At 48.7% G+C, this 24,664-nt stretch overlaps 1 protein-coding gene across 1 annotated transcript; it reads left to right on the top strand.

Annotated features, from left to right (window-relative positions):
• The first annotated feature begins 2,722 nt into the window (after positions 1–2,722).
• Positions 2,723–5,926, top strand: LOC120695947 (cysteine-rich receptor-like protein kinase 6). The gene is made up of 7 exons (XM_039979145.1): positions 2,723–3,814; positions 4,040–4,162; positions 4,241–4,380; positions 4,474–4,684; positions 4,783–5,020; positions 5,150–5,300; positions 5,416–5,926. Exons 1-7 carry the CDS (start codon positions 2,839–2,841, stop codon positions 5,668–5,670), a joined length of 2,094 nt encoding a protein of 697 aa, XP_039835079.1. The 5' UTR covers positions 2,723–2,838; the 3' UTR covers positions 5,671–5,926.
• Positions 5,927–24,664: the final 18,738 nt, after the last annotated feature.

Raw genomic sequence — 24,664 nt, 5'->3', positions numbered from 1 at the left:
CCCGTCTCTGTAATTAATTCTCTATTTTTCTCTTACAAAATATAAACATACATGTACATATACTCTCACAAGGTATTTTTAATATATATTTCACATTTCTCAAGTGTTTTCCAAATGGTCCAAACAGCACGATTTAACTACATAAGTCCAAATTTAATTCACATTACATATACTCATACATTCGTACTATAGACTGCAATACACATAGTAAATATTCCGACCTCAATTGTAGATATGTAGACTTGCATATCTAATTGGATAGCCGCAGCTTTAATATCTCATTGAGCGCTACAACTTTGATATCGAGTTTCTCTGGATCCGAGGTTGTTTGGATAATTTAAAAATTAGAGAACTTATAATAATTTTTTGAAATACTAAATAATTTAATATAAAAAATTGTCAACTACAACGTTTTAGACCTCATCGAGCTCTATAATTTTTAATTTGTGTTCATCCAAGATCATATGAAAAGTAATAGTGACTCTTCTATTTTTTTCCCTCCTGTATACCTTAATCTGCCATTGCCCAGGAAAGTGCACTCAAATATACTCCCCACCACGTGCATAAGAAAAATCATACCATAATGCAAAAAAGAGAAACCAATTAAATTAGAAGTAAAAAATTCAAATTTTGAGTAAATTTCTTTTTCTTTTCATTTTAATTTGTGTATAGGAATTTTACAAGAATCAGCTCAATTTCAGAAGAAAAAATTTCCCCATTACAGAAAAAGGCCTTAGGCGGGGGGAGAAAAAAGATCTTGAACACTGCGGCGGAAGTCGCCGCACGCCGGCTAGTCTTGTTTGGCCACCCGCGCTCGCATTGTATATTTGGAAAGTGTCTTTTTTAATCGTCAGTGCGAATGGACACGCACACTGATTCTCCCATTGACTTCAAGTAATCTTGCTAGGGCAAGTAGTAGTAGCAGTAGGAGGACCTGAAAAGGAGGGCGTTGCAACTTGCAAGTGCTGGCCGGATATTAATCACGTACAGTACTTTTGACTGGTTCAAAGATGGGGGTGAGCAAAGCAATGAGGTCTTCGGTGTTGACTCGTGTCAACGTCTGGAGGAGTTGAGGTGGCGCCGCCGGGCGCATCAGCCAGCTAGTGGGAAAGAAAATCTTATCCTTTTCCTTTTTAATCTAGAGGCAAAGCGTGCTGCTACAGTGCTAGATCTAGAGCTCAACTTCGGTGAAAAAATATCTTCCATAAATTTCTTGATTTCCCTTGCTACAATCAATTAACTATAGTATTTTGTGGCCTAATTGTACAAGCGAAATGGTCGAATGATGGTATTTGGTGTCAGACCAGCAATTTAAGTGATTGAAAGTGCCATATATTGGTGTTGTAATATGAAGAGTAAAATGCACTAGAGGTCCACCAACTTGTAAAGATGTGTCATTTAGGTCCACGAACTCTAAAAGTGCATTTTTAGGTCCATCAACTTGTAATTTGTGTCACTTAGGTCCATAAACTTTGAAATATAGGTCCATAAACTCTGAAAATGCATTTTTGGGTCCATAAACTTATAATTTGTACCACTTAGGTCCATAAACTCCAAAAGTGCATTTTTAGGTCCAGAAATTTTATCCATGACCAGTCGTGTGGCCATAGACGCACCCACAAAGGTCGCCTGGCTGTCCATGTATATCTTTCAATCACTCACCGAGAACCACTCTAGATTGACCTAGCTCTAACGTTGGCACAATATTTTTCACCACAACTTCTGGCGCCACCATATCCGACTACCCGCACCACGGAGAACATAATATCCCCTAGCACGGTACACATGTTGTTGAGTCTCTTGTGACATCCTCCACCTTTCCCAAGCCATCACCCCATCCTTTCCACCCATATTACAGGGTCATATCTAGATCTAAGCTTCCGAGTTCACTAATGAAAGTCTGTAAGCTCCCCTTTAAATCCTAATACATGTCAATAACATCCGAAATAAATCTCCCATCCATCCTATCTCCTCTCCATATGCTCTTGATTCAAAATCGGAGCTCAAATTTCACCCTTCTGGCAAAACCCAGTTATGTGTGGGCATCGTGTAGATTTATGTAGGTGCGATATCAATGCATGAAGGCTAGGTGGAGGGGTGTGGACCTAGGTGACACAAATTACAAGTTTATGGATCTAGAAATGGACTTTCACAGTTTGTGGACTTAAGTGACACAAATTACATGTTTATGGACCCAAAAATGCAATTTCAAAGTTGATGGACCTAAGTGACACCTTCTCACAAGTTGATGGACCTCTGGTGCATTTTACTCTAATATGAATGTCACTTCAAATGGTTCAAAATGCAAACATTATTTTATATTATGTGCATGTTAATCTCTAATGAAATCTGCATACATTGGTTGCTGTTTTGCATGCTCACTGTCTAAATGATAATACAAATTGTGTTGGTGGATTTGCTAGGCCATAATAGCTGAAAAATACTAAATCGCCTTGAAAAGAATGGGATACATTAGATTTTGAATAGATGGTTGGATATAGAGTCAAAGTTACAATGTGCCTTTGTGGAGCAAAGGTACTGAATGTGTCCCACACGGCCACCCAGTTAGTCATCAATAATGGCGTGTTTGGTTCGCGCTGTCAATGCGCCACGCAGCTCGTCGCGCCGGGAGCTTGTTTGCTTGGAGACCTGGCAAAGCTGCCTGAGCGTAGGCAGCGAGCCCACACGTCTGATTTCGGTCGCCTGGGGCCAGGATCCCTGGGCGGCAAGCTGCCTGCCAGCAGGCTCCATCCAAACAGCCCCTAACTGCGGCACACGGCAGCATATGTTTTGGTTGGTGTCTGCAGAGCCGCTGCTTAGTTCATTCCCTGGTGGCTGATGCGGCACGGCGTGGTGACAGCAGCATCCGTAGATCTTTCAAAAAAAGACAGCAGCATCCGTAGTTGTTGTTGTTCAACAACACAACGCGTCATGGCGAAGCATCTCATCCTCGCCGCGTTCCTCGCCGCCGTGGCCCTGCTCGCGTCCGGCGCCGCCGGTCAGGACTACCCTCGGCTAGCGTGCGACTACACGGCCGGTAACTTCACGGCCGGCAGCAGGTACCTCGCCAACATTGGCATCGTCGGCGCCGCCCTGCCCAAGAACGCCTCCGCGTCGCCGGACCTCTTCGCCGCCGCCGCGGCCGGCGCCGCCCCGGACAAGGTCTGGGCGCTCGCGCTCTGCCGCGGCGACGCGAACGCCACCTACTGCCTCGGCTGCCTCGTCCAGGCGTCCCGCGACCTGCCCAACGCGTGCGCCTACAACAGGGACGCCGCCATCTACTACGACCAGTGCATGCTCGGCTACTCCGCCGCCGGCTTCCCCGCAGCCGCCGCCGCCGACTCCGCCGGCACCACCTACGAGTCCCCCAGCTACGAGGACATCGCGCTGGAGGAGAGCCCGCGGTTCAACCGCTTCCGGGCCCTGCTCATGAGCGCCACCGCCGACTACGCTGCGTACAACTCCACGCGGCGGCGCTACGCGGCCGGCGAGGTCGACATGGACCTGCCGGACTTCCCCAAGCTGTACAGCTGGGCGCAGTGCACGCCGACGCCGGACCTCACGCCGGCGCGGTGCTGGCGGTGCCTGGCCGGGGCAGTATCGCGGCTGTCCCTGCTGTACACCAACAGTAGCGTGGGCATGGTTCTTGGGGTCAGATGCAGCATCCGGTATCAGACGGACCCTTTTATGGACGGTCCGGTGATGGTCCGGCAAGCGGCAGCACACTCACCGAATTCTGCCGCACCAAGCTCTGGAGCGCTAGCACCCGCACCCGCACCCGCACCACCGGCGGCGGTGCCGGCCGGCGGAGCAGGTGAATCATGCATGGCTTATAGAGTTTTTGTTTCATCTTTATAATTGGGCGAAATGCTTAACATACAAGTACTGCGCACTAGCTGCAATTCATACTCTTCTTCAATTTTCATTATTGGGACTTTATATGAATCTATGATCATGTGAGCATTACATAGAAAGAAAATAACCTGCCTCTCCTTTTCCAGAAAAAAATAGTTTTTTCACATTTATTATCTTATCACAGGGAGAAAGTACAGTGTTCCTGGATTGGTTCTTATTGCTGTGCTGCCGGTTCTAGCAGCCATGAACCTCATCACTCTCCTGTGTTTCTGGAGGAGGAGGAGTCCAACAAAAACAAAGCAATCGGGTATGCACTGCAAAATTCGTAGGCTTAGCTTTTCAGCGTGCAAGTGAGCAACATTTCACGTGTGTGCACGCTGAACAGGTCCGGATTACAACAACGAAGCAGAGGGCATGGAGATTGTAGACACGATGTTAATAGACCTATCTACCTTGCGAGCTGCAACTGGGGATTTTGCAGAAGGCAACAAGCTTGGTGAGGGTGAATTTGGTGCGGTGTATAAGGTAGGTAATGTAGTAGGCATCTTCTTAAACAGGATCGAGAGTTGGAGACTTCTTGTAACTGAGCCGCGTTGGCTTATTAATTAACTTGAGCAGGGTGTTCTCCCGGACGGTGACGAAATAGCAGTGAAGAGGATGTCCAAGAGCTTATCACAGGGAGTAGACGAGCTGGCGAATGAGCTCGCTGTGGTTGCCAAGCTTAAGCACAAGAATCTCGTCAGCCTTGTTGGCGTCTGCTTAGAGCAACAGGAGAGGCTGCTCGTCTTCGAGTTCGTTCCTAACAGGAGCCTCGACCTCGTCATTTTCGGTACTGATCGTGTCGTTCTCGATTCCATTATCCTCTGTTCTGTTTCATCTGCAAACGTTGGCACCATCTTCCATCTGATCTGATCAATGTAATGTCAGACACCGAGAAACGCAAGCGCCTGGACTGGGGAAAGAGGTACAATATTATCGACGGCATCGCTCGTGGCCTCCAATACCTCCACGAAGACTCCCAGCTCAAAGTTGTCCACCGTGATCTCAAGGCGAGCAACATCTTGCTAGACAGCAACATGAGCCCCAAGATATCAGACTTTGGCCTGGCGAGAATTTTCAGTAGAGAGCAAACCCATGCTGTCACAAACCATCTCGTCGGCACATAGTCAGTACCCACAATTTAATACTGATATTATTGTAGCCCAGTTCAAGATATAGCTCTGCTTAAATGTTCATCCAGCTAGTTTATGACTGATGGAGGCCTCAACCGCCATTGCATCTTCCTCTGTTCCAGCGGATACATGGCGCCGGAGTACCGAATGCGCGGGCACTACTCTGTCAAGTCAGACGTGTTCAGCTTCGGCGTCCTGGTCCTCGAGATCGTGACGGGAAGAAGCAACAACTGCTGCTCCGACTCACAGCGGTCTGAAGATCTCTTGACTTGGGTAAGTAAACTTCTGAATATCTAGTCGCCATTACGTATGCCGCGAGTGGCAGAGATGAACAACTTTGCAGCCCTGTCTGAAGGTGCGCACCAATCCAATTAAACGTACGTTGCAGATGTGGGAGCACTGGATGGCCGGGACAGCGCTGGAGATGGTAGATCCGGCCCTGAATGGCAGCTTCTCGGAAGACGAGGTACGGAGATGCATCCACATTGGGCTGCTCTGCGTGCAGGAGAACCCGGGCGACCGGCCGGTGATGGCGTCGGTGGTGATGACGCTTGGCAGCGATACGGTATCCCTCCAGGCGCCCGCCAAGCCCGCGTCCTTCGCCAGCTACGGGGGTGCCAAACCCGGCGCCGCGTCAGTGTAAGAACGGCCGTCTGATGTAAGATAAGAAATAGTAAGGAGGAATGAGCACGATGTAATGTAAGGAGTGTGCTGCCTTAAGTTTGTACGTACGAGGAAGCACCCCATGGAGAGTTTTTACGGTGCCTTTTGATACTACCTAGCCAGTAGTACCATTGGTTAAATCCACTCTTCATTAGAGCAGTTTTGTAATCAACTTATTTTTGTCAAAATTATCTATGTTGATATTAATGATACATTCAAATGATATTACGATACTAGTGAGGAAGTAGTATCATTAGGTCAATCTGGACCATAAATGGAGCAAAATAAAGGGTAGGACATGGCGTCACTAATAAGGTGCTGTTTGGTTTGAGGAGCTTTTTTTAGCCCCTGTCACATCAAAAAAGAATCTTATCATTTAAAAATATCAAATAAAATTTGTTTACAAAACTTTTTTAACAGATGAGTGCTAATTTGCGAGACGAATCTAATGCGCCTAATTAATCCATTATTTGCTACAGTGATGCTACAGTAACCATCCGCTAATTATAGATTAATATACCTCATTAGATTCGTCTCGCAGTTTAGCCCTAGGGTTTTGCAGTTAGTTTTGTAATTAGACTTTATTTAATACTAATAAATATTAAAATTCTCTTTGATGTGATATAGTCTAAAGTTTAGCCCCTACAACCAAACAACCCCTAAGGCCGGTATCAATAGAAGTGTTATGAGCATTAAATTTGTTGACATGACATAGCTATTATGAAGAGAGAGAAATGGAGAATGACATGGAATGTGAGAGAAATTTCATCACCATGACATTCCTCCGGCTCGGTTACCTAGTTTACATCCTTGGCAACCGTACGATGATACTCCCCACTAAGACTGGCCTAACACGGTACGTAATTGACAGGCCAGAAAAATTGGGGGCGGGGGGAGAGGGGGTGGGGGCGAGGTGGGGGTCCTATGTTTTTTTGTGAGTAATACAAGAGCAGTCCGAATGCACGGTATCTTAAGTTGGATAAACACCAACCCTAGACACCCATTGGGACTGACTGTTATCGCCATAAATTAACAGGTTAATTAATGGACCGCGAGTGAGTTGGGCTTAATGAAGAAATTAAAGGAGGCTTACGAATCGGCTCCTGCGTGAGCGTTTGGGCCATATGGGCCATGTATCTTTAGATTTAGTTTAGTTTGAGTTAGAGATAGAGTTCGATATGGACACGTTAGTTTAGATTGTTGTCCAAGTCTCCGGACTATAAATATGTACTCTATGACATTTGTCAAAGGGGAACGTCATCACGTTTTGCAAACAACAACTCTCGGCGCACCGCCACCCCTAATTCTAGGGTTTCGTCCAAGTAAGTGCCATGCTGCCCTGATCGCTTCTTGCGATCAGGGCAGCGTTGTTCTTACTTTTATCTTGGTATTACTCGTACTGAAGCGTTTTTGATGGCGAGTAGTGCTAGTTATCCTGATTTTCGTAGCATGATTTTTAGTATATTCATCGTGCTTTTGTTGCTTATCATCTACGAACATCATGTCATCTCTGCGCTATCATATTTTAATCTTATACTAATTCTCGTTGCATGGAATTAGTCGGGTAGAGATGACACTCTGCTCCTTTTTTATCTAGTAGATCTAATCTGTTATGGTTAGTTCTTATACTTAAGAATTGGCGTAATATCTGCTAGTTTAGGCCTTGCAAATGGGTTGGACGATCCGGCGACGTATTAGATGCTTTGCCTTGATCTTAATAGGGATTGATCCGGGAATCGGCTTTCGCTTGTTCTTAGGCCTCTTTTCTGGTCAAGGCTCGGTTATCTTTTACGCTCGTTAGGCCTAACTACGTGTAGGATGTTCCGATCTAGCAGTGAAGCTTTTACTGTCGTGGATTAGATTAGCTAGATTTAATTGAAGCAGTTTTTGTAGTTATTTGTTTTATCCATTACCATCTGGATATGCAGATCCAGTCTGACACCGGGACTCGATCGGCTCTTTAAAGCCGATGCAAGAGTCGTCCCGGGGAGCCGACCACGGCTCGGACTAATGTTTACACGTGTCTGTGCTTGTAGGCAAATCGTCAAAGGCACGTTCGCACCCTCCTAATCGGGTATAGATCTGGTGGCACGCCCTGCATCTCCGGAAGCGACGGCGTGTGCCAGGATCTAGGCCGTTTGTAAGGATCACCGGGGTGTCCGACCCTAGAGGGGGAGGGGTGAATAGGGTCACTAATCGCTTTTTAACCTAGGGCTCAATCTATTTGCATGAGATAAACCTAACACGTCCTACACATGCTAGTTATGACTAAAATTTATCTATGCTATTCTCTACTTACCCCTAAAAGACTTGCAACCTAGCCAATCCTAATCAAACCAACTAGGAAAGCAAAGGTACGCAAGATAGAGTAAATGCGGAAACGTAATACGGTAAGTAAAGAGGTAAGTGCAAGAGGGATGCAAACTTCCGAGTAGACACGGTCATGTAACGTGGTTAGGCACAAACGCCTACGTCCACGGGACACCGAGGCTCTTCCGATCACCGACTTGCACTACGCCACCAAGGCGATGCCGGCAAGCAAAGGCAAGTGCGCACAAGACACCGAGTCTAGTGCACCGCCACCGTCTCTCTCGGTCACCCGACCGAAATCCACTACGGAGCTTCTCCACCAAGGAGGGGGTCTCCTCTTCCCCCGCACAAAGTGTCGTTGCCACTCCACACCAAGTCGGAGGGTCACACGACAGATCACAAGGATTGCTTGCCGCAGCAAGACTTCTCTCAAGGGAGCTCTCACAAGAACTAATCCCTATTACAAGCACTAAGCACTCTCACAAGTGTGCTTAAGCCTATATGATGTCCAATGAAGCTCTATGGTGGTTGGAGATGATATTTGGCTCTTGTATACTTCCTTGGTCTCCAGCAACCTCAAATGAGCCGTGGGGTGGCATATATATATAGCCCAACCCTCCAAACTAGCCGTTGGGAAAAAGGCTGACGAAATCACTTAACGCCGATTAAACCGACGCTCCAGTTTTTGTTATCACCAGTTTAACCGGTGAGTGTATTTTCCCAGCAACTAGCCGTTACTGCTCCAACGGCTATTTGATCAATCGACCAACGCTCTCAAAACCAACGTCGGTTCAACTGGTGTATGTAATCTTAGAAACCCCCGAAAAATGGAGTCTCTGGACAACTGCACCGACGCACACTTTGCCTTGATCATCGGTTTAACCGGCGCCTGTAAAACTTCTGTTGTTTCTTCTGCCTCCAAGTCCATTACACCGGTGAGTGTAAAACACCCAACGTCGGTTAATCTGATGCCAAGTTCATTGCACCGATGAGTACAAATTTGCTCATCATCGGTTTAACCGGTGATAGCAAATTTGCTTCGTCTTGATCTTTTCGACTTGGATTTCTTCACGGTCTCTTCAATTCTTGTCCCATGGACCGAAGAGGTTTCAGGGCGCTTCCCTGAGACCCGCGAGGGGCGGCTCCCCCTGAGACCTTCGGGCCTAGTTATGCCTATCTTCTCTTTGTCATCACTTGAACCTAAAAGCCTGGGAATGTTCATCTTAACAATCATATTAGTCCAAGTGTTGTGTGTGTCATCAATCGCCAAAATATTATATTGAAATATGGCATGAGAGGCCATTTTCGCTACACCGTTGACCGAGGGACCAGTGCCAGCCAGCGCCCCGGCAGCCTCCCGGCTCCTCGTGTTGCCTATCACTACTCGCCGGTGGGTTTTGACCGACAACACATTCTGGCACGCCCGGTGGGACACTCATCAGCAACAACGTCCACCGCCGGAATGACTGGACCTCAGAGCCAAGCGCCGATCACCAGCCCTGTCACGTATGAAGAGCTGCCCCCCGAGCACAAGCAGAAATACGATGAGGTCAAAGCTCAGTTCGAAGCCGATCTCATCGGCTCTTTCGAGAGGACCCGCAACCACGGCATCAGGTGGAAGGGGTTCTCACCTGAAGGCGCTCTCGACAACGTTGACTTGTCCGTACCATCAGAGGAGCGCACTAGAGCCCTGCGCTAGGAGATGAACTACATGGTAGCTCACTCGCTTCATCGGCACTCAGAAAGCCTGGTGAACGAGCTCGAGCGTGTGGCACATCGCGTCGTCCAGGAAGTGATTAAGAACTAGTACGCCCCGTCGGGACCAATCCTGGGGAGTCACAGGGGAGAGGCCCCACTTCAGTCTAGGCCGCCATTGCCATACTCGCTCACAACTCCAGGGCCACAGAGTTCGCCGATCTACGTCGTCTACAAGATCGGCGGTGATCCCGGGGAGGGCCAGTTCCTGAACGAGCCGCCTAAGGAGATCCCGCACGGCTACACGTGCGTGTACATACCTGACAGTATCAGTCCAACGCGCACGGGACATCTGGTGGGTACAGGAGCTTTAGGGTCAGATGCGGAGAAACAGGCATGGCTAGCGAAGTACGCTACCGGGCCGAGTGCTGAGCCCTCGGCCCCAGGAGTTCTTAGTGTGGATCAGATCAGCGCAATATTAAGGGATCAGTTCGGCATTCTGCCCAAGAGAAAGGCGATCAGCTATTCCAAGCCGTACCCAAGCGAATACGACTTGATCCCGTTACCACCCAAGTATCGGCTCCCGGAGTTCACCAAGTTCAGCGGGTCAGAAGGGACCAGCTCCATCGAGCATGTGAGCCGATACCTAACTCAGCTCGGGATGATTTCGGTATCGGATCTTCTGAGGGTCCGGTTCTTCTGTCAGTCTCTCACGGGCTCAGCCTTTTGATGGTACACATCATTGGCCCCAGATTCGATCCGCACTTGGAGGCAGTTGGAAGATCAGTTCCACACCCAGTATCACTCAGAGGCTGCTGAAACCGGGATTGCCGACCTCGCCCAAGTCAAGCAGAAGCGAGGGGAAAGTGTGTCGGAGTACGTGCAGCGCTTCAGAGAGGTTAAGAATCGATGCTACTCATCGCGCATCATAGAAAAGGAGGCAGTCGATTTGGCAGTTCTGGGGCTCGCTAAGCCGATCAAGGATCTGGCCTTTCAGTTGGAATTCACCTCTCTGGCGCACATGGTATAGAAGCTCACGACGTATGAACACTATCACCCTGAGCTGTACCAGGAAAAATTCAAACGCCAAGTGAATATGGCCCAAGCAGATGATTCTAGCGGGGAACAAGAAGTGGCTGTGGCAGAGTGGACCCGGGGGGCAAACCCTGTCCTGTGCAAGTGGGTCAAACAGAAGGGGCTTGTGAAGGGCTTTGATTTTGACGTGGCCAAGGCAAAGCAGATATTCAACTTACTGCTCAAGGAAAAGCAGTTGAAGCTCCCAGAGAATCACAAGCTGCCAACGACGCAAGAGCTGCAGGGGAGGCTGTACTGCAAGTGGCACCACTCGTTCACCCATGTCACGAATGACTGCAAGGAGCTGCGTCGACAGATCCAATCGACTATCGAGCAAGGCCAATTAATTCTGACCCAACACATGATGAAGGTGGACAGTCAACCATTCCCACAAGCTAACATGGTGGAGCTGTCGGATTTTAGACCTGAGGGCCAGAACTTGGCGTTCCAGATTAACATGGCGGGACCCATGCGCCGCCGTGACGAGCAGAGGAAAGAGGCCGCTTCTGGCAAACGGCCCCAAGATGAAGACGAGCTGGAGCAGCAACATGTTACTGAAAAATAAGTGCGTCACATCCGCAATCAACTCACAGCTTCCAATCGGCTTCTGGAAAAATACCAGTATTAGTACAAGTTGCGCCGCCGATATGAATCGGAAGAGGAGGAGTATGAGCACCGCACAGGGAGGACGCTGGGGAGGAGCCAGGCTATACGCGACCACTTGCATTGCCCGTTCTTCAGGTACTGTTGGATTTCCGGCATGAGCCGATTGCCTACTATCGATGATTACTTGGAGTGTAGGCCTCGGGGACGCCAGCCAGGCGAGACGTCGGTGTTCCAGTGCTTGGGGCCCAAAGCACGTCACGACGACCATATTGAGCGGCCATCCAGGGATGATATTGAGCTAGAAGGGGAAGATAAGTATCATCGTCCACGATGGTGTCCTGGCAGGCTCAGCCGCTCACAGAAGCGCAGAGTGCAGCGCTTACGCAATCTCGAGGAGGCAGAAGCAAGATATCTCGATGTGCTGAGGAAAGCGCGTCCGGATCTCGCGGAGCAAGTCAGGCACCCGCGAAGGGTGGAAAGGCGCCCTCCAAGGAGGGAGTGGCGCCCCAAGCAGCCAAGAGCCGATGAAAAGCCATCGGCTGATGTGAATATGGTGTTCGTGCTCCCGTCGGAGTTTCGGGCGCCCCAACCGGAGGAATTGGCCATCGCGCAGCTGGATCTTGGCCCACAGCCGATCATCTTCGAGAATCCTAAGGTAAAAAGCTACAAGCACCTGAAGGGATTATATCTCAAGGGCCTCATCGACGGCAAGCCTGTGAACAGGATGTTAGTCGACACTGGCGCCGCGGTCAATCTAATGCCGTACTCAGTACTGCGCCGATTGGGTCGTTCTGCTACTGATCTTATCAAGACCAATGTGATGCTCAATGATTTCAACGGCTAGCCATCAGAGGCACAGGGCGTCCTCAATGTGGAGTTGACAGTTGGCCGCAAGACCGTCCCAACCTCGTTCTTCATCGTCAACAGTAAGAGTACATACACAGTGCTGCTTGTGAGGGATTGGATTCACGCCAATTGTTGTGTTGCTTCCACGATGCACCAGTGTTTGGTCCAATGGGATGGCGATGAAGTGGAGGTGGTCCGTGCAGATGACTCCAGTGAGGTTTCGCTCGCAGACATGAATGCCTGGGACGCGGAAGGGAAAGAGCCGATCTCAGGGATCGCGCTGGAAGACTGTGATCGGATTGAAGCGACAAAAAACGGATTGAGGTTGGTCTTATCCACTGGCCTCACAGAATGAATACATCCTAGCACGCTACGGAGCCTAGCAGGTTTAGAGAGGCCAGTCCCAGCGACCGGCCCCAAAAATAGACAATTATTGTTTAGAGTCGAAACTGTTACATTGCGGACAGACTTTAGCCTGCTCTGGCAGTTGGTTAGTTAAAAAGCATTCAGTTTCGAGGGGTAATATAGAGACGGTCGGCCCGTGCGGCGGCCGAAAATTTTCTTTTGTCATCTCCCCGTGTTTGCTATCGACGTGGCAGATGATGACGAGTCGCCTGCGTCCACAGTCGATTTTACAGGCGACGGCAAGTTGGGGTACGGGTTTACATCAGTTGACGATTTGGAGAAAGTTGATATCGGTCCCGGGGATAAGCCGCGACCAACATTTATCAGCAAGAAGCTAGACCCAAGCCTGCGTGAGCCAATGATAGCACTGTTGAGGGAATACCGGGATTGTTTCGCGTGGGATTATACTGAAATGCCTGGTCTGGATAGAAGCATCGTCGAACATCGGCTCCCGCTTAAGAAAGGATTTCGGCCGTTTCAACAACGAGCAAGGCAGATGAAGGCTGAAGTCCTGGAGGAGGTCAAGAAAGAGGTGCAAAAGATGTTGGACGCAGGGTTCATCAGGCCATGTAGGTATGCAGAATGGATCTCCAGTGTGGTCCCTGTACAGAAGAAGGATGGCCGATGGAGAGTCTGCGTGGATTTCAGAGACCTCAATAGAGCGACGCCAAAGGACGAATATCCGATGCCCGTGGCAGAAACATTGATCAACGCCGCTGCCGGTCACAAAATGCTGAGCTTTATGGATTGTAACGCCGGCTACAACCAGATCTTCATGGCCCTAGAGGACATAAGCAAGACCGCGTTTTGAGTACCAGGCGCGGTCGGCTTATTCGAGTACTTGGTTATGATCTTTGGATTGAAAAATGCCGGCGCAACGTATCAACGCGCCATGAATTACATTTTTCATGATCTCATTGGCAAGCTGGTAGAAATCTACATTGATGATGTCGTGGTCAAGTCCACATCGGCTGGGGGCATCTGGAAGATTTGCGTAAGGTTTTGGAGCGGACTCGGAAGTTTGGGCTCAAAATGAACCCGAAGAAATGTGCCTTTGGCGTATCGGCCGGTCAGTTCTCAGGATTCCTGGTACATGAGTGAGGAATCGAGATCGGCTTGAAGAGTCAAGAAGCGGTAAAGACAATGAAGCCGCCTACTACGAAGGGGTTACAGAAGCTCATCGGCAAAATCAACTTTGTCAGACGATTTATCTCCAATTTGTCTGGGCGTATCGAGCCGTTCATGGGTCTGGTGAAGATCAAGTCCGAGGATGAGTTCCACTGGGGGGCAGAACAGCAGCAGGCTCTTGATGAAATCAAGGAATATTTGTCAAAGCCTCCAGTATTGGTTCCGCCTCAACAAGACATGCCTTTCTACGTGTACCTGTCCGTGGGTGACACTTCCATCTCCTCGGTTCTGATTCAGAAACATGACGATCAGGAGAGGGTTGTCTTCTACCTCAGTAGGCGCATGTTGGACGCTGAGACCAGGTATCCTGAGATTGAAAAGCTTTACCTTTATTTATTCTTTACATGTACAAAGCTTCGACATATTTTGCTCTCAGCGGAAACGATCGTCATATGTAAATCGGATGTCATCAAGCATATGCTGTCGGCTCCTATTCTAAAAGGCTGACTAGGAAAATGGATGTTTGCGTTGTAAGAATTCGATATCTGATATCAACCTGCAAAGGCAGTCAAGGGACAGGCACTGGCGGATCTCATTGCAGACAGGGTCAACACTGACGTGTCTGCACTTTTTGTATGTGGCTGGGCCATGTTTTTCGACGGATCGGCTTGTGATGATGGGTGCGGCGTAGGAATTCTTTTGGTATCGCCTCGTGGGGCGACTTATTCTTTTTCATCAGGATGGCTACTCCATGCACCAATAATTTAGTAGAGTATGAGGCCGTTCGCAAGGGGATGAAATTGCTCTTGGAAGCTGGTGCAGAAGCAGTGGAAATATTTGGGGATTCGAAACTGGTGATTTCTCAGCTCACGGAAGAATATAAATGTGAGAGCGAGCTTCTTTTTCCGATATGGATGCAGTGCCGTGAGTTGATGTCACAATTCAGGTACATTAATTTCCACTGGATACGAAGGACTTTGAACAGTGAAGCCAACGACTTGGCACAGATGGCTTCCGGATACAAAGAAACAGCCGATGGGGTCGATGTAGAGGTTCAGTTTCTAGAACCTGGAGACTGGAGAGCCGATATCTTCAATTATTTGAAGGATTCGGCTCGGGGGGCACCCAGAAGGATAAGACTCAAAGCTATGAAGTATGTTCTGATAGGGGACGACATGTTCTACAGGACTTTGGAAGGACTGCTGCTTAAATGTTTGGGGCCTTCGGAGTCGAATCGGCTCTTGCATGAGGTTCATGAAGGAGCCTGCGGTACTCATCAATCGGCTCATAAGATGAAGTGGCTGATTAGACGATCGGGATATTACTGGCCTACCATGCTTGAGGATTGCTTTAAATATTACAAGGGATGTCAGGCATGTCAGAGATTCGGCAAGATTCAGATGGTGCCGGCATCAGTAATGAATCCTATCATTAAGCCATGGCCGTTCAGGGGTTGGGCCATGGATATGATTGGCCAGATTAACCCGCCATCTAGCAAAGGTCACCAATGGGTGTTAGCTATCATGGATTATTTCACAAAATGGGTGGAGGCGGTACCCATGAGGTCGGTGGCATCAAAAGATGTGATCAATTTCGTTAAAGAGCACATCATTCATAGGTTTGGGATTCCTCAGACCATTACGACCGATGGAGGATCGGTCTTTATATCGGAGGAATTTAGAAAGTTTGCCGATGACACGGGGTTCAATCTGATCAGATCATCCCCGTATTATGCCCAGGCTAATGGACAGGCTGAAGCATCCAACCAGAGCCTTATCAAGCTGATCAAAAGGAAGATCGATGAATATCCTAGGCGCTGGCATGAGGTGTTGTCATAGACTTTATGGGCATATCGTATTTCGTGTAACGGATCCATCAAGACGTCACCATACCATCTGGTTTACGGTCAAGACGCTGTGTTGCCATGGGAGATCACGGCCGGATCAAGGCGTGTTGAGTTTCAGAATGATCTATCGGCTGAAGAGTATGCAGTCTTGATGAGCGATAATGTGGAGGATCTTACAGAGCTAAGACTTTGGTCACTCAAGAAGATCAAGGAAAACAAGGCTAAAGTTGCTCGTGCATACAACAAAAAGGTCAAGCCGAAAGAATTCCAGGTTGGAGACATAGTTTGCGAGGCAGTGCTACCATTGGGAACTAAAGACAGGAAGTATGGTAAATGGTCTCCTACTTGGCATGGACCGTACAAGGTTGATCAGGTCCTGCCTGGAAATACGTACATGCTTGAAGAATTAGATGGTGCCAAGTTTCCTGTAGCCGTCAATGGCCAACACCTCAAGAAATATTTTCCGAGCATGTGGGAAGGCGACTAACAAGAGCCGATGAGATCCATCTGGCTGCATTATAAAAGGCCAACACGTTGAGTTGGCCAGTAAAAAAACAAAAGTGAGAGAGGCCAACACGTTGAGTTGCCCAGCAAATAAAAATTATATGAGAAGCAAGGCAGCCGATTTGTAACCATCGACTTATGATGTTTTTAATAGATACGAGTTTCAGTTTAACACTCAACATTAAATGTTTTCTGAATTATTCTACTAGTTCAAGAATCCTTCTATGGCATGGATGGCTTCTACGCATATGGCGTCGGCTCTTGCTATGACTGCTTTGTCGTCTTTGTCATCGCCCGTTACTATCTGTTGACTCAAGGAACAGTGTGGGGAGCTGATATGTTGCCATCGCCTCAAGGGACAGTGAGGAAAGCCGATGCTTTGCCATCACCCCCAGGAACAGTAACATTAAGGAAAGCCGATGCATTGCCATCACCTCCAGCATATAAAAAAAAGAGCAGGATCTATTCTATCGACCGATTGTTGAGACCATCGGGAAGCTACAGGAGATCACCAACAAATTGCCGATGCCGCCAACACTACTGATACTGGTATGATGAGCAAACTTTATTTCTTACTACAAAATGCTTGGGAATTTTGAATTTAAATAGCTTAGCTCCTCAGTGATATGCTAAATTCCTACCAGAGCCATATATACACATTTAAAACCTTTATACATATGCTGCTTGTGTTTGCATTGAGCATTGTCAAATTCTTGTGATCCTTGTGAGATTCGCTTCATATTTTTAAGATCAAGATCACGTACACTCCATGTGCTCAACCACTCTTATGCTGACTTCTACACTGGAAGTTACGCAAGTATATGCCTTCCATCCATAAAAATGTTCCATTCCTTTTTTGACAGAACTCTTTATATTCATCATGTAGAAAGATTTGGGCTATGTAAAAAAAAAGAAGAAAAAAATATAAATGTCTGTGCCCCAAAAAGCATGAGAAGAAAAAAGAAGAAGAAAGAAAAATGAAAGACAGCTCATATCTCAGCAAAAGATAAAAGGGAGAGTTCTGCAAAAGGGGATGCGAGTTCCAGCCACAAAAATTCCACACACATGCACATCTTGATCTGATTGTATGACTTGCATTCTCTATTGGATCTGGTCTTTGACTTTGCAACATGTACGGCCCGAGTATGCTACCTCTTCATTCCCTACCATGAACTCCACAAAAAGCCATACTAGATATAGGGATAAAGGAGGCAATATAATGCTTTGGTGAGGAATCATACACATTGAGCGATTTGAGAGAATCATTTGAGTGAAATTATTTTCTGTTCAAAAGATCCAAGTTATTTAGTAGGAGGAGTAAAGTCGATTCGTCTCTTTGCGTCGGCTGTCAGTAAAGCATCAGCTATCAGAAGAGCAGCATCAGAAGAGCCGAGGCGCATAGTCTATCATGCAGATTGAGGCATCGACTATACAAAGTTTCAAAGCATTCATACTTTGAAACTTGGGGGGCATGTGTTATCGCCATAACGTAATAGGTTAATTAATGGGCCGCGAGTGAGTTGGGCTTAATGAAGAAATTAAAGGAGGCTTACGAATCGGCTCCTGCGTGAGCGTTTGGGCCATGTGGGCCATGTATTTTTAGATTTAGTTCAGTTTGAGTTAGACATAGAGTCCGATATGGACACGTTAGTTTAGATTGTTGTCCAAGTCTCCGGACTATAAATATGTACTCTATGACATTTGTCAAAGGGGAACGTCATCACGTTTTGCAAACAACAACTCTCGGCGCACCGCCACCCCTAATTCTAGGGTTTCATCCAAGTAAGCGCCATACTTCCCTGATCGCTTCTTGCGATACGAACATCATGTCAAAAATGCTTCTTGCGATCAGGGCAGCGTTGTTCTTGCTTTTGTCTTGGTATTACTCGTACTAAAGCGTTTTTGATGGCGAGTAGTACTAGTTATCCTGATTTTTGTAGCATGATTTTTAGTAGATTCATCGTGCTTTTGTTGCTTATCATCTACGAACATCATGTCATCTCTGCGCGATCATGTTTTAATCTTATACTAATTCTCATTGCATGGAATTAGTTGCGTAGAGATGACACTCTGCTCCTTTTTTTATCTAGTAGATCTAATCTGTTATGGTTAGTTCTTATACTTAAGAATTGGCGTAATATCTGCTAGTTTAGGCCTTGCAAACGGGTTGGACGATCCGGCGACGTATTAGATGCTTTGCCTTGATCTTAATAGGGATTGATCCGGGAATCGGCTTTCGCTTGTTTTTAGGCCTCTTTTCTGGTCAAGGCTCGGTTATCTTTTACGCTTGTTAGGCCTAACTACGTGTAGGATGTTCCGATCTAGCAGTGAAGCTTTTACTGTCGTGTTTTAGATTAGCTAGATTTAATTGAAGCAGTTTTGCAGTTATTTGCTTTATCCATTACCATCTGGATATGCAGATCCAGTCTGACACCAGGACTCGATCGGCTCTTTAAAGCCGATGCAAGAGTCGTCCCGAGGAGCCGACCACGGCTCGGACTAATGTTTACACGTGTCTGTGCTTGTAGGCAAATCGTCAAAGGCACGTTCGCACCCTCCTGATCGGGTATAGATCGGGTGGCACGCCCTGCATCTCCGGAAGCGACGGCGTGTGCCAGGATCTGGGCTGTTGACCGAGGGACAGGTGCCAGCCAGCGCCCCGGCAGCCTCCCGGCTCCTCGTGTTGCCTGTCACTACTCGCCGGTGGGTTTTGACCGACAACACTGACATAAGCATCTTTGGTTGCCCTATAGAGGACAATTTTAACCAAGAATCAGGGTTCAGGCAAGGAAGTATTGATGACTAGCAGTGTCATCTCCACAACGATCATCGTATCATGAGATAAAAGTCCAGTGTAAAATTGCAAAAAGAGATCCTATGGAGTATGCATTACTGGCTTTCTTGAATTTTTTAGAGAACACACTTGGCAAGTTGTCAGGTATTAATACTAGGGATACTTGATGTCAACGGATTAAGATTTAACTAACCCTGAGCTGCCAAGTAACCAAAGGCGCAGCCTCCGCTACCACCGACCCAGGGGGGGCGAACTCTGCCTCACCCAGCCCCGTGGGTGTAGGGGTCGGAGGGCCCTCGGGGGCAGACTCCGCCTTGCTGGACTGAAAGGGTATGGGTTGGCACTCGCTTGACTCCCTGGGCATGGGCCCTCGAAGAACCGCCTAATCCCTGATTTGCCTAACCAAGAGGATGCGAGGGTCGGGCCAAAGGGCGTGGCCCCCCTAGGCCTTGTAGAATTTTCGCTTCGCCCGACCTCGAGAGCGAGGAGGTTGGATCTCGCCCGACTAAGGACCGTGGGCCCCTAGAGTCCCACATGGCTTCCTTCCTAACTCGAACGTGCAAGTCTGCGGCCGGACTTGAACCACTAACGTTAGGGGAGGGTGGATTACACGTCGACACGACGTGCACGTCGCCCACAACTCGCACAGTCCGGGACTATGTGACCTGCCCCGTACTGACCGGTCAAGAGCACCGTTTCCTCATGATGAGATGGGCCCCATGTCCGGCTAATGATGCCCATGACCACCACAGTGGTGAAGAGGAGTGCAATGTGCGGACCTCCCCACCATGATCTACAGGGTGGGCGGGACCCACCGTGAAGAGATATGGACTTCGCCGCCTCGGGGCTCCCCAAAACCATCTCTCTCTCTCTCTCTCAAACCTGCTCCTTTCCCTTAACCTATAAAAGGCAAGGTAGGCCCCCCTGCATGGAGCAGAGGTAGACGTGGGACAATTTTCTGAACTCTTGCGATTTCTCTGAAATCTCAGACACCCACACTTAGCTCGGTTTCACTAGAGACTTGGGACCGGCTCCCTCGCTCGTTTGTCCCCCTATTGCAAACACCAGAACCAGTAACACAAGCATCCATGACTAGACGTAGGGACTTCTGAGCCCAAACCAGTATAGATTCTTGTGTCCTCTATGTTCACCATCGGTCTAGACACACAATCCACAAATTTACTTGTCGGTGATACGAAACAACAAAACACATATTTCATTAAGAGAAGGGGATTACAACGACAAGGACAACATGTGCAACCAGACGGTCTCACACACGACACGACCTAGGAGCGAAGGACATAAGAAAAGGCACCACAACTTACCAAAATGATGAGACAAGTGAAGCTCCATGGACACGCAGAGGAACACCACAGCTGCTCGCGAGACTTCCTAAATGATCAAAACAACGAGCGAAACAACACAAAGGCAGCGCCGAAATGCGGGCGAAAATGTCAGAGCCGCTCACGCTGAACACCTAGTGCCTGGCCTCCCCCGCAGCTACTAACAAGGAGCACCGCAGCCGCTCCTTCAGCAGCTCACTCATGAGGATGACGACAGCAATGAAGGTCGGGCACGACATGATGGGCCAGCACCGGCAACGGCCGAAGTAGCCCTCGCCGGAACCCAGCCGCTGCGCCGGCGGGGCACCGCCACATGGGCAGGGTTTGCAACAAGGGGTTGGCAGCAGGGGCGAAGCCCGTGAGGACGATCTGTCGCAAGCCCCCATCAGCTACCGAGTGTAGGGACAGGAGTAGAAGATGTCCTTGGCGAATCGCAACTAGAGGGGAGCCCACTCGCCGGGCCAGACCGTAGTTTGTTGCCATCAGAAGGGGCAGCGCCCATCAAGACGCTCACACATGACCGAAGGAATCCACAGATCCCAGCGAAGATGACGATGATGGGGAATGCCGCCAAGGAGCGACGCTAGCAACTCCAAGGCCCGTGACTACACCAGGCTACTACTGTGTGGTCCCACAGCGACCAAAAAGGGAACCAGGATGGAGAAGTGGAGATGATGATGAGGGGACCACCGTCTGACCCGATGGAGCTCATATTTGGGCCAGAGAAGCACAGATCCAGTGGCAAGTGGACCGGAGGAGCGACAATGCAGGAGGGCAGCCTCGACATGGCATGGAGGCACTAAAGTAGCTGGGAAAGCCGATGCCGACCCGGAGAACTGCAAATCGAGGTTGACGCAATGCGGATCCAGTGGCCGATGAGGTAGGAAAGGGGCGACCGAGATAGAAGTGGGCCGAGGGGAGAAGGGGAAAGGAAGGCAAGAAGGGAGGATGCACACAGGCGCCGGGTTCAGCAGCGCCTCCGGCCTTGGTGGTGGTGGCGGCGGCGGTGGCCAGTCTAGGGTTTACGAAAGGGGAAGGAGGGCGAGGGGAAAGGAAGAGAGGGCGAGGGCCAGTGGTCGAGATCTACTAGCTCTAGGCGGTGAGGCGTGGTGCGCTATGGCCAGCAAGGGCAGTGACTGCTTTTCTTGCATTGAACCTGTAAGAGGCAAGAATCCTCGGCTCCTAGCTGCATTGCATTAGGATCACAAATTTATTTTTTTAAAAAATTGCTGGATGGAAAAGAGGTCATCGTCAATGCAGGACGAGGGATTGTGGCGTGCTGAAAATTTATTTACCGTGCATGCTATTTGCGGCCTAAATATCGCAGAAGCGTTCCCCGCCCCTGTTCATCTTCTTTCCTGAGCCGGGGAAGAGGGAGCGGCAGTCTGCAAGCTAGGGGAGAGGGTGGGTGTGGAGTAGCTGAGGGGTGGGAAGTGGGGGGAGCAGTCCCCAGCGGTCGGGATGGTGGAGGGAGGCAGCCGAGCTTTAGGGTTTGGGCTTGCCGGGGTGGGGGCAGCTCCATGGCCTCCGGCTATAGAAGAGAAGGAAGCTGGGGGTGGCGGAGGACGGGCGCTAGCGATGGTTCGGCCGACGAAGGGTGAGAAGGGAGCTGGGGGTGGCGGAGGACGGGCGCTAGCGATGGTTCGGCCGACGAAGGGTGAGCGGCGCAGGAGCGCCACCGGTCGGGTAGGGCCAAGATCTCCACTGGGTGGTGGCCGGCTGCGGGGGCGAGAGAGGGCAGCGCGGCGACGAGGTTAGCGGCGGCGGCAGAGGTGCCGGCCAGAGCCAAGGGAGGTGTGTGTGCATGGGGTGGGGGGGTGGGGGGGGGGGTTGAGGGGAGCGTTTCTGGGACGCGCCGCCGCCACCGTCAATTTTGAGGCACTTGGGAGACACAACATGATTGGAAAGTTCCATCAGAAGGCTGGGAATTATTTGCCAAATTTCGTGAGTGATGTTCTTCCACTGACCGGTTGGTTGATGTGTGTCCTGCAACGAGTCCACAAGTGCCTTAGCCGACCTCCACAGTCCACACTGCTCCCAACCGGAAACATCCATGTGCCGTAGTGTATATTTCTTTCGGTTCCTAGAGTAGGGTGGTACTCTTTCCGTAACAAAATATTTATCGCCGTTGACTTTTTATTACAAATTTGACCATTCATTTATTCAAAAAAAATCGTATACTTTATATATCTTATTATATATAGCTTACATTGTCATCAAAGATGTTTTATAATTTATGTTTTTATATTTGCACCAAATTTTTTGAATAAGACGAGCGGTCAAACTAGTGACCAAAAGTTAATGGTGACAAATATTTTGATACCTAGGGAGTAATTATTAAGAACAAAATTGACCGGGGATCAAAAGTTGTATGAATTCATAGGTTTTAATATTCTGATAAAACAGGAAAAATACAGTAGTTTTTTAAGAAAGAAAAAGTAAAGCAATCTCCAGAAGAAAAAAAAGAAAAACTACAAACTTGTTTAACTCACTCCGACTCTAGGCGATCAGCCGTCAAGTATTATATGTCCATTCTGCCTAACTTGCGTGGACTCGAGAAAATGATGGTCGTTGGCATGTCCAGGAGCACGGCCGAACATTGCAGCGTCCTCAGTACTCTGGTGTGCGCTATATGGACTGGACTGAGACTGTTTGGTTCGCTTCCAGAACTCAGATGGGCACAGCGCGTGGCTTGGACTCGAGAAAATATCGTCGTAGTCGTCGTCGCTTCTTGACCTGTCGGTCGATCGTCCAACACATATTTTCTTTGCACACAAGTGGTCAGGACAAACCATGGAAAAACAGCAATAAATTAGGCGCGGAGCTACCTACCAAGTGGTTCTCACATACTAGAAAGCAATGAATTGCAGCTAGGGATCTGCAGGTCGTTGTGAGTCGTCGAGTCTATGGCTTTTTTCTGGTTTTTTTCCAAGTTGTCGTCGCTGGCCGTTGTACGTTAACGATATGATCAACAAGGTTGCGGATATATACACATAAAATGGAGACGAAGACAAAGAAGGCGGCAAAAACGAATATGATCGGCTACAACGACGAAGTACAAGTGGGGATGTGGGACTAAGATGTATATGGTATACGGGATATATATTTATATATATATATATAGTCACGAGAAGAAGCATAAATATATTATACCGGGCCCTCGATAACGAGGCTGCTCTGGACAGATTTCTTGAGTCCGCGCCGGCCAGCTGGCCGATCGAAACCGTTACTGTCGAATGGGGGAATAAGTACGAACTAGCAATTGACCGCCAATGAGTTCGGCGCGGCGGATAACACATTGGACGGGTCCACTGGGCACTCCACATGTAGGTCAAATCACTGTGAGTTTGACTTGTTTGGGATTATAGATGCAAACATCATATACAGTACTGCGCGTCAATTTTCTTTTGAAAATGCAATTTCAAGTCTTCAACTTGTAGTCGTACGTGCCTGGCCAATTAATTGAGCAACGTAGATGTTGACGCCTTTCAGGATCAACACACGAACGCACTCGAACGTGCGGTGCGAAGAGGCAGCTCGCTGCAGCGCCTCCTGCGTAGACCGGTCCCTTGGAGCGGTCAGACCGGTCGCCGCCGGCAGATCGGTGACGAAGCCTACGAACGTTAGCCCGGGAAGACCCGTCGGGGCAGGCGCACGTAGGGTTGTTCTAGGGTCGGCAGGCCACCTAGAACGCCCTCAATCGACGTAGAGACGACGGAGGAACATCAAATAGTAGATTGGAAAAGCTAGGGCAAGAGAAAAATAAAAAGATAAAAGTTGTATTGATTTGATTGATCGGATACCCTAATCGGCCGTGACCCTTTATATTTATAGGGTGGGGAGGACTTATCCCGCAAGAAATCCTATTACAGATCTAAATCTACAAAGAGTTCTAGTTGTACTCGGATTCCAGGTAGACCGGTCTGACCGGTCAGACCCACCGGTCAGACCGATCGGTGTTGCCAGACCGGCTACATGGTCCAGACCGGTCAGACCGCTCTCAAGCACTGGTCAGACCGGTCTGTTCGACCAGTGCTACTTTTGGTCGTCAACATATGTCCCCCTATTTTTTGGTGATTCTAGCATGCCAAAAAACAAGCCTCTAGACCAAAATTGTCTAAGGACAATGATAAATATGCATCGGCCATATTTTGTTCTAAGGGCGATAAATTCTATCGGTCATATCTTGCTTCTTTTTCAAGCTGATGACGAAACAACTTGCTTAGACCTCCATACCTGCTTCATGGTCGCCGACCTTGCTGGTACAACCTCCGCTTGTTGTTCCATAGACTCCTTGCGCATCCGCTGCAGCCTTCTCTATTGGGTGTGAGACAAGCCTAAAGGGTACCACCTCGGCTGTAAATACTTGTTGTCTTGCTTTATATCTTTCTCACCCTCCTTGCTGTAATCAGGTTTGCTTTTG

This window comes from Panicum virgatum, chromosome 1K (assembly GCF_016808335.1).
Source record: "Panicum virgatum strain AP13 chromosome 1K, P.virgatum_v5, whole genome shotgun sequence".
Classification (NCBI taxonomy): Eukaryota; Viridiplantae; Streptophyta; class Magnoliopsida; order Poales; family Poaceae; genus Panicum; species Panicum virgatum.
The sequence above is the reverse complement of the archived record's forward strand: the minus strand, read 5'-3'. Positions and strand labels throughout refer to the sequence as shown.

Coding starts and splice junctions, on each gene's coding strand:
- LOC120695947 (XM_039979145.1), top strand. CDS start 2,839: ATGCGGCACGGCGTGGTGACAGCAGCATCCGTAGATCTTTCAAAAAAA. Junction 4,685..4,782: donor CCTCGACCTCGTCATTTTCG/GTACTGATCGTG, acceptor ATGTAATGTCAG/ACACCGAGAAACGCAAGCGC. Junction 5,021..5,149: donor AACCATCTCGTCGGCACATA/GTCAGTACCCAC, acceptor CCTCTGTTCCAG/CGGATACATGGCGCCGGAGT.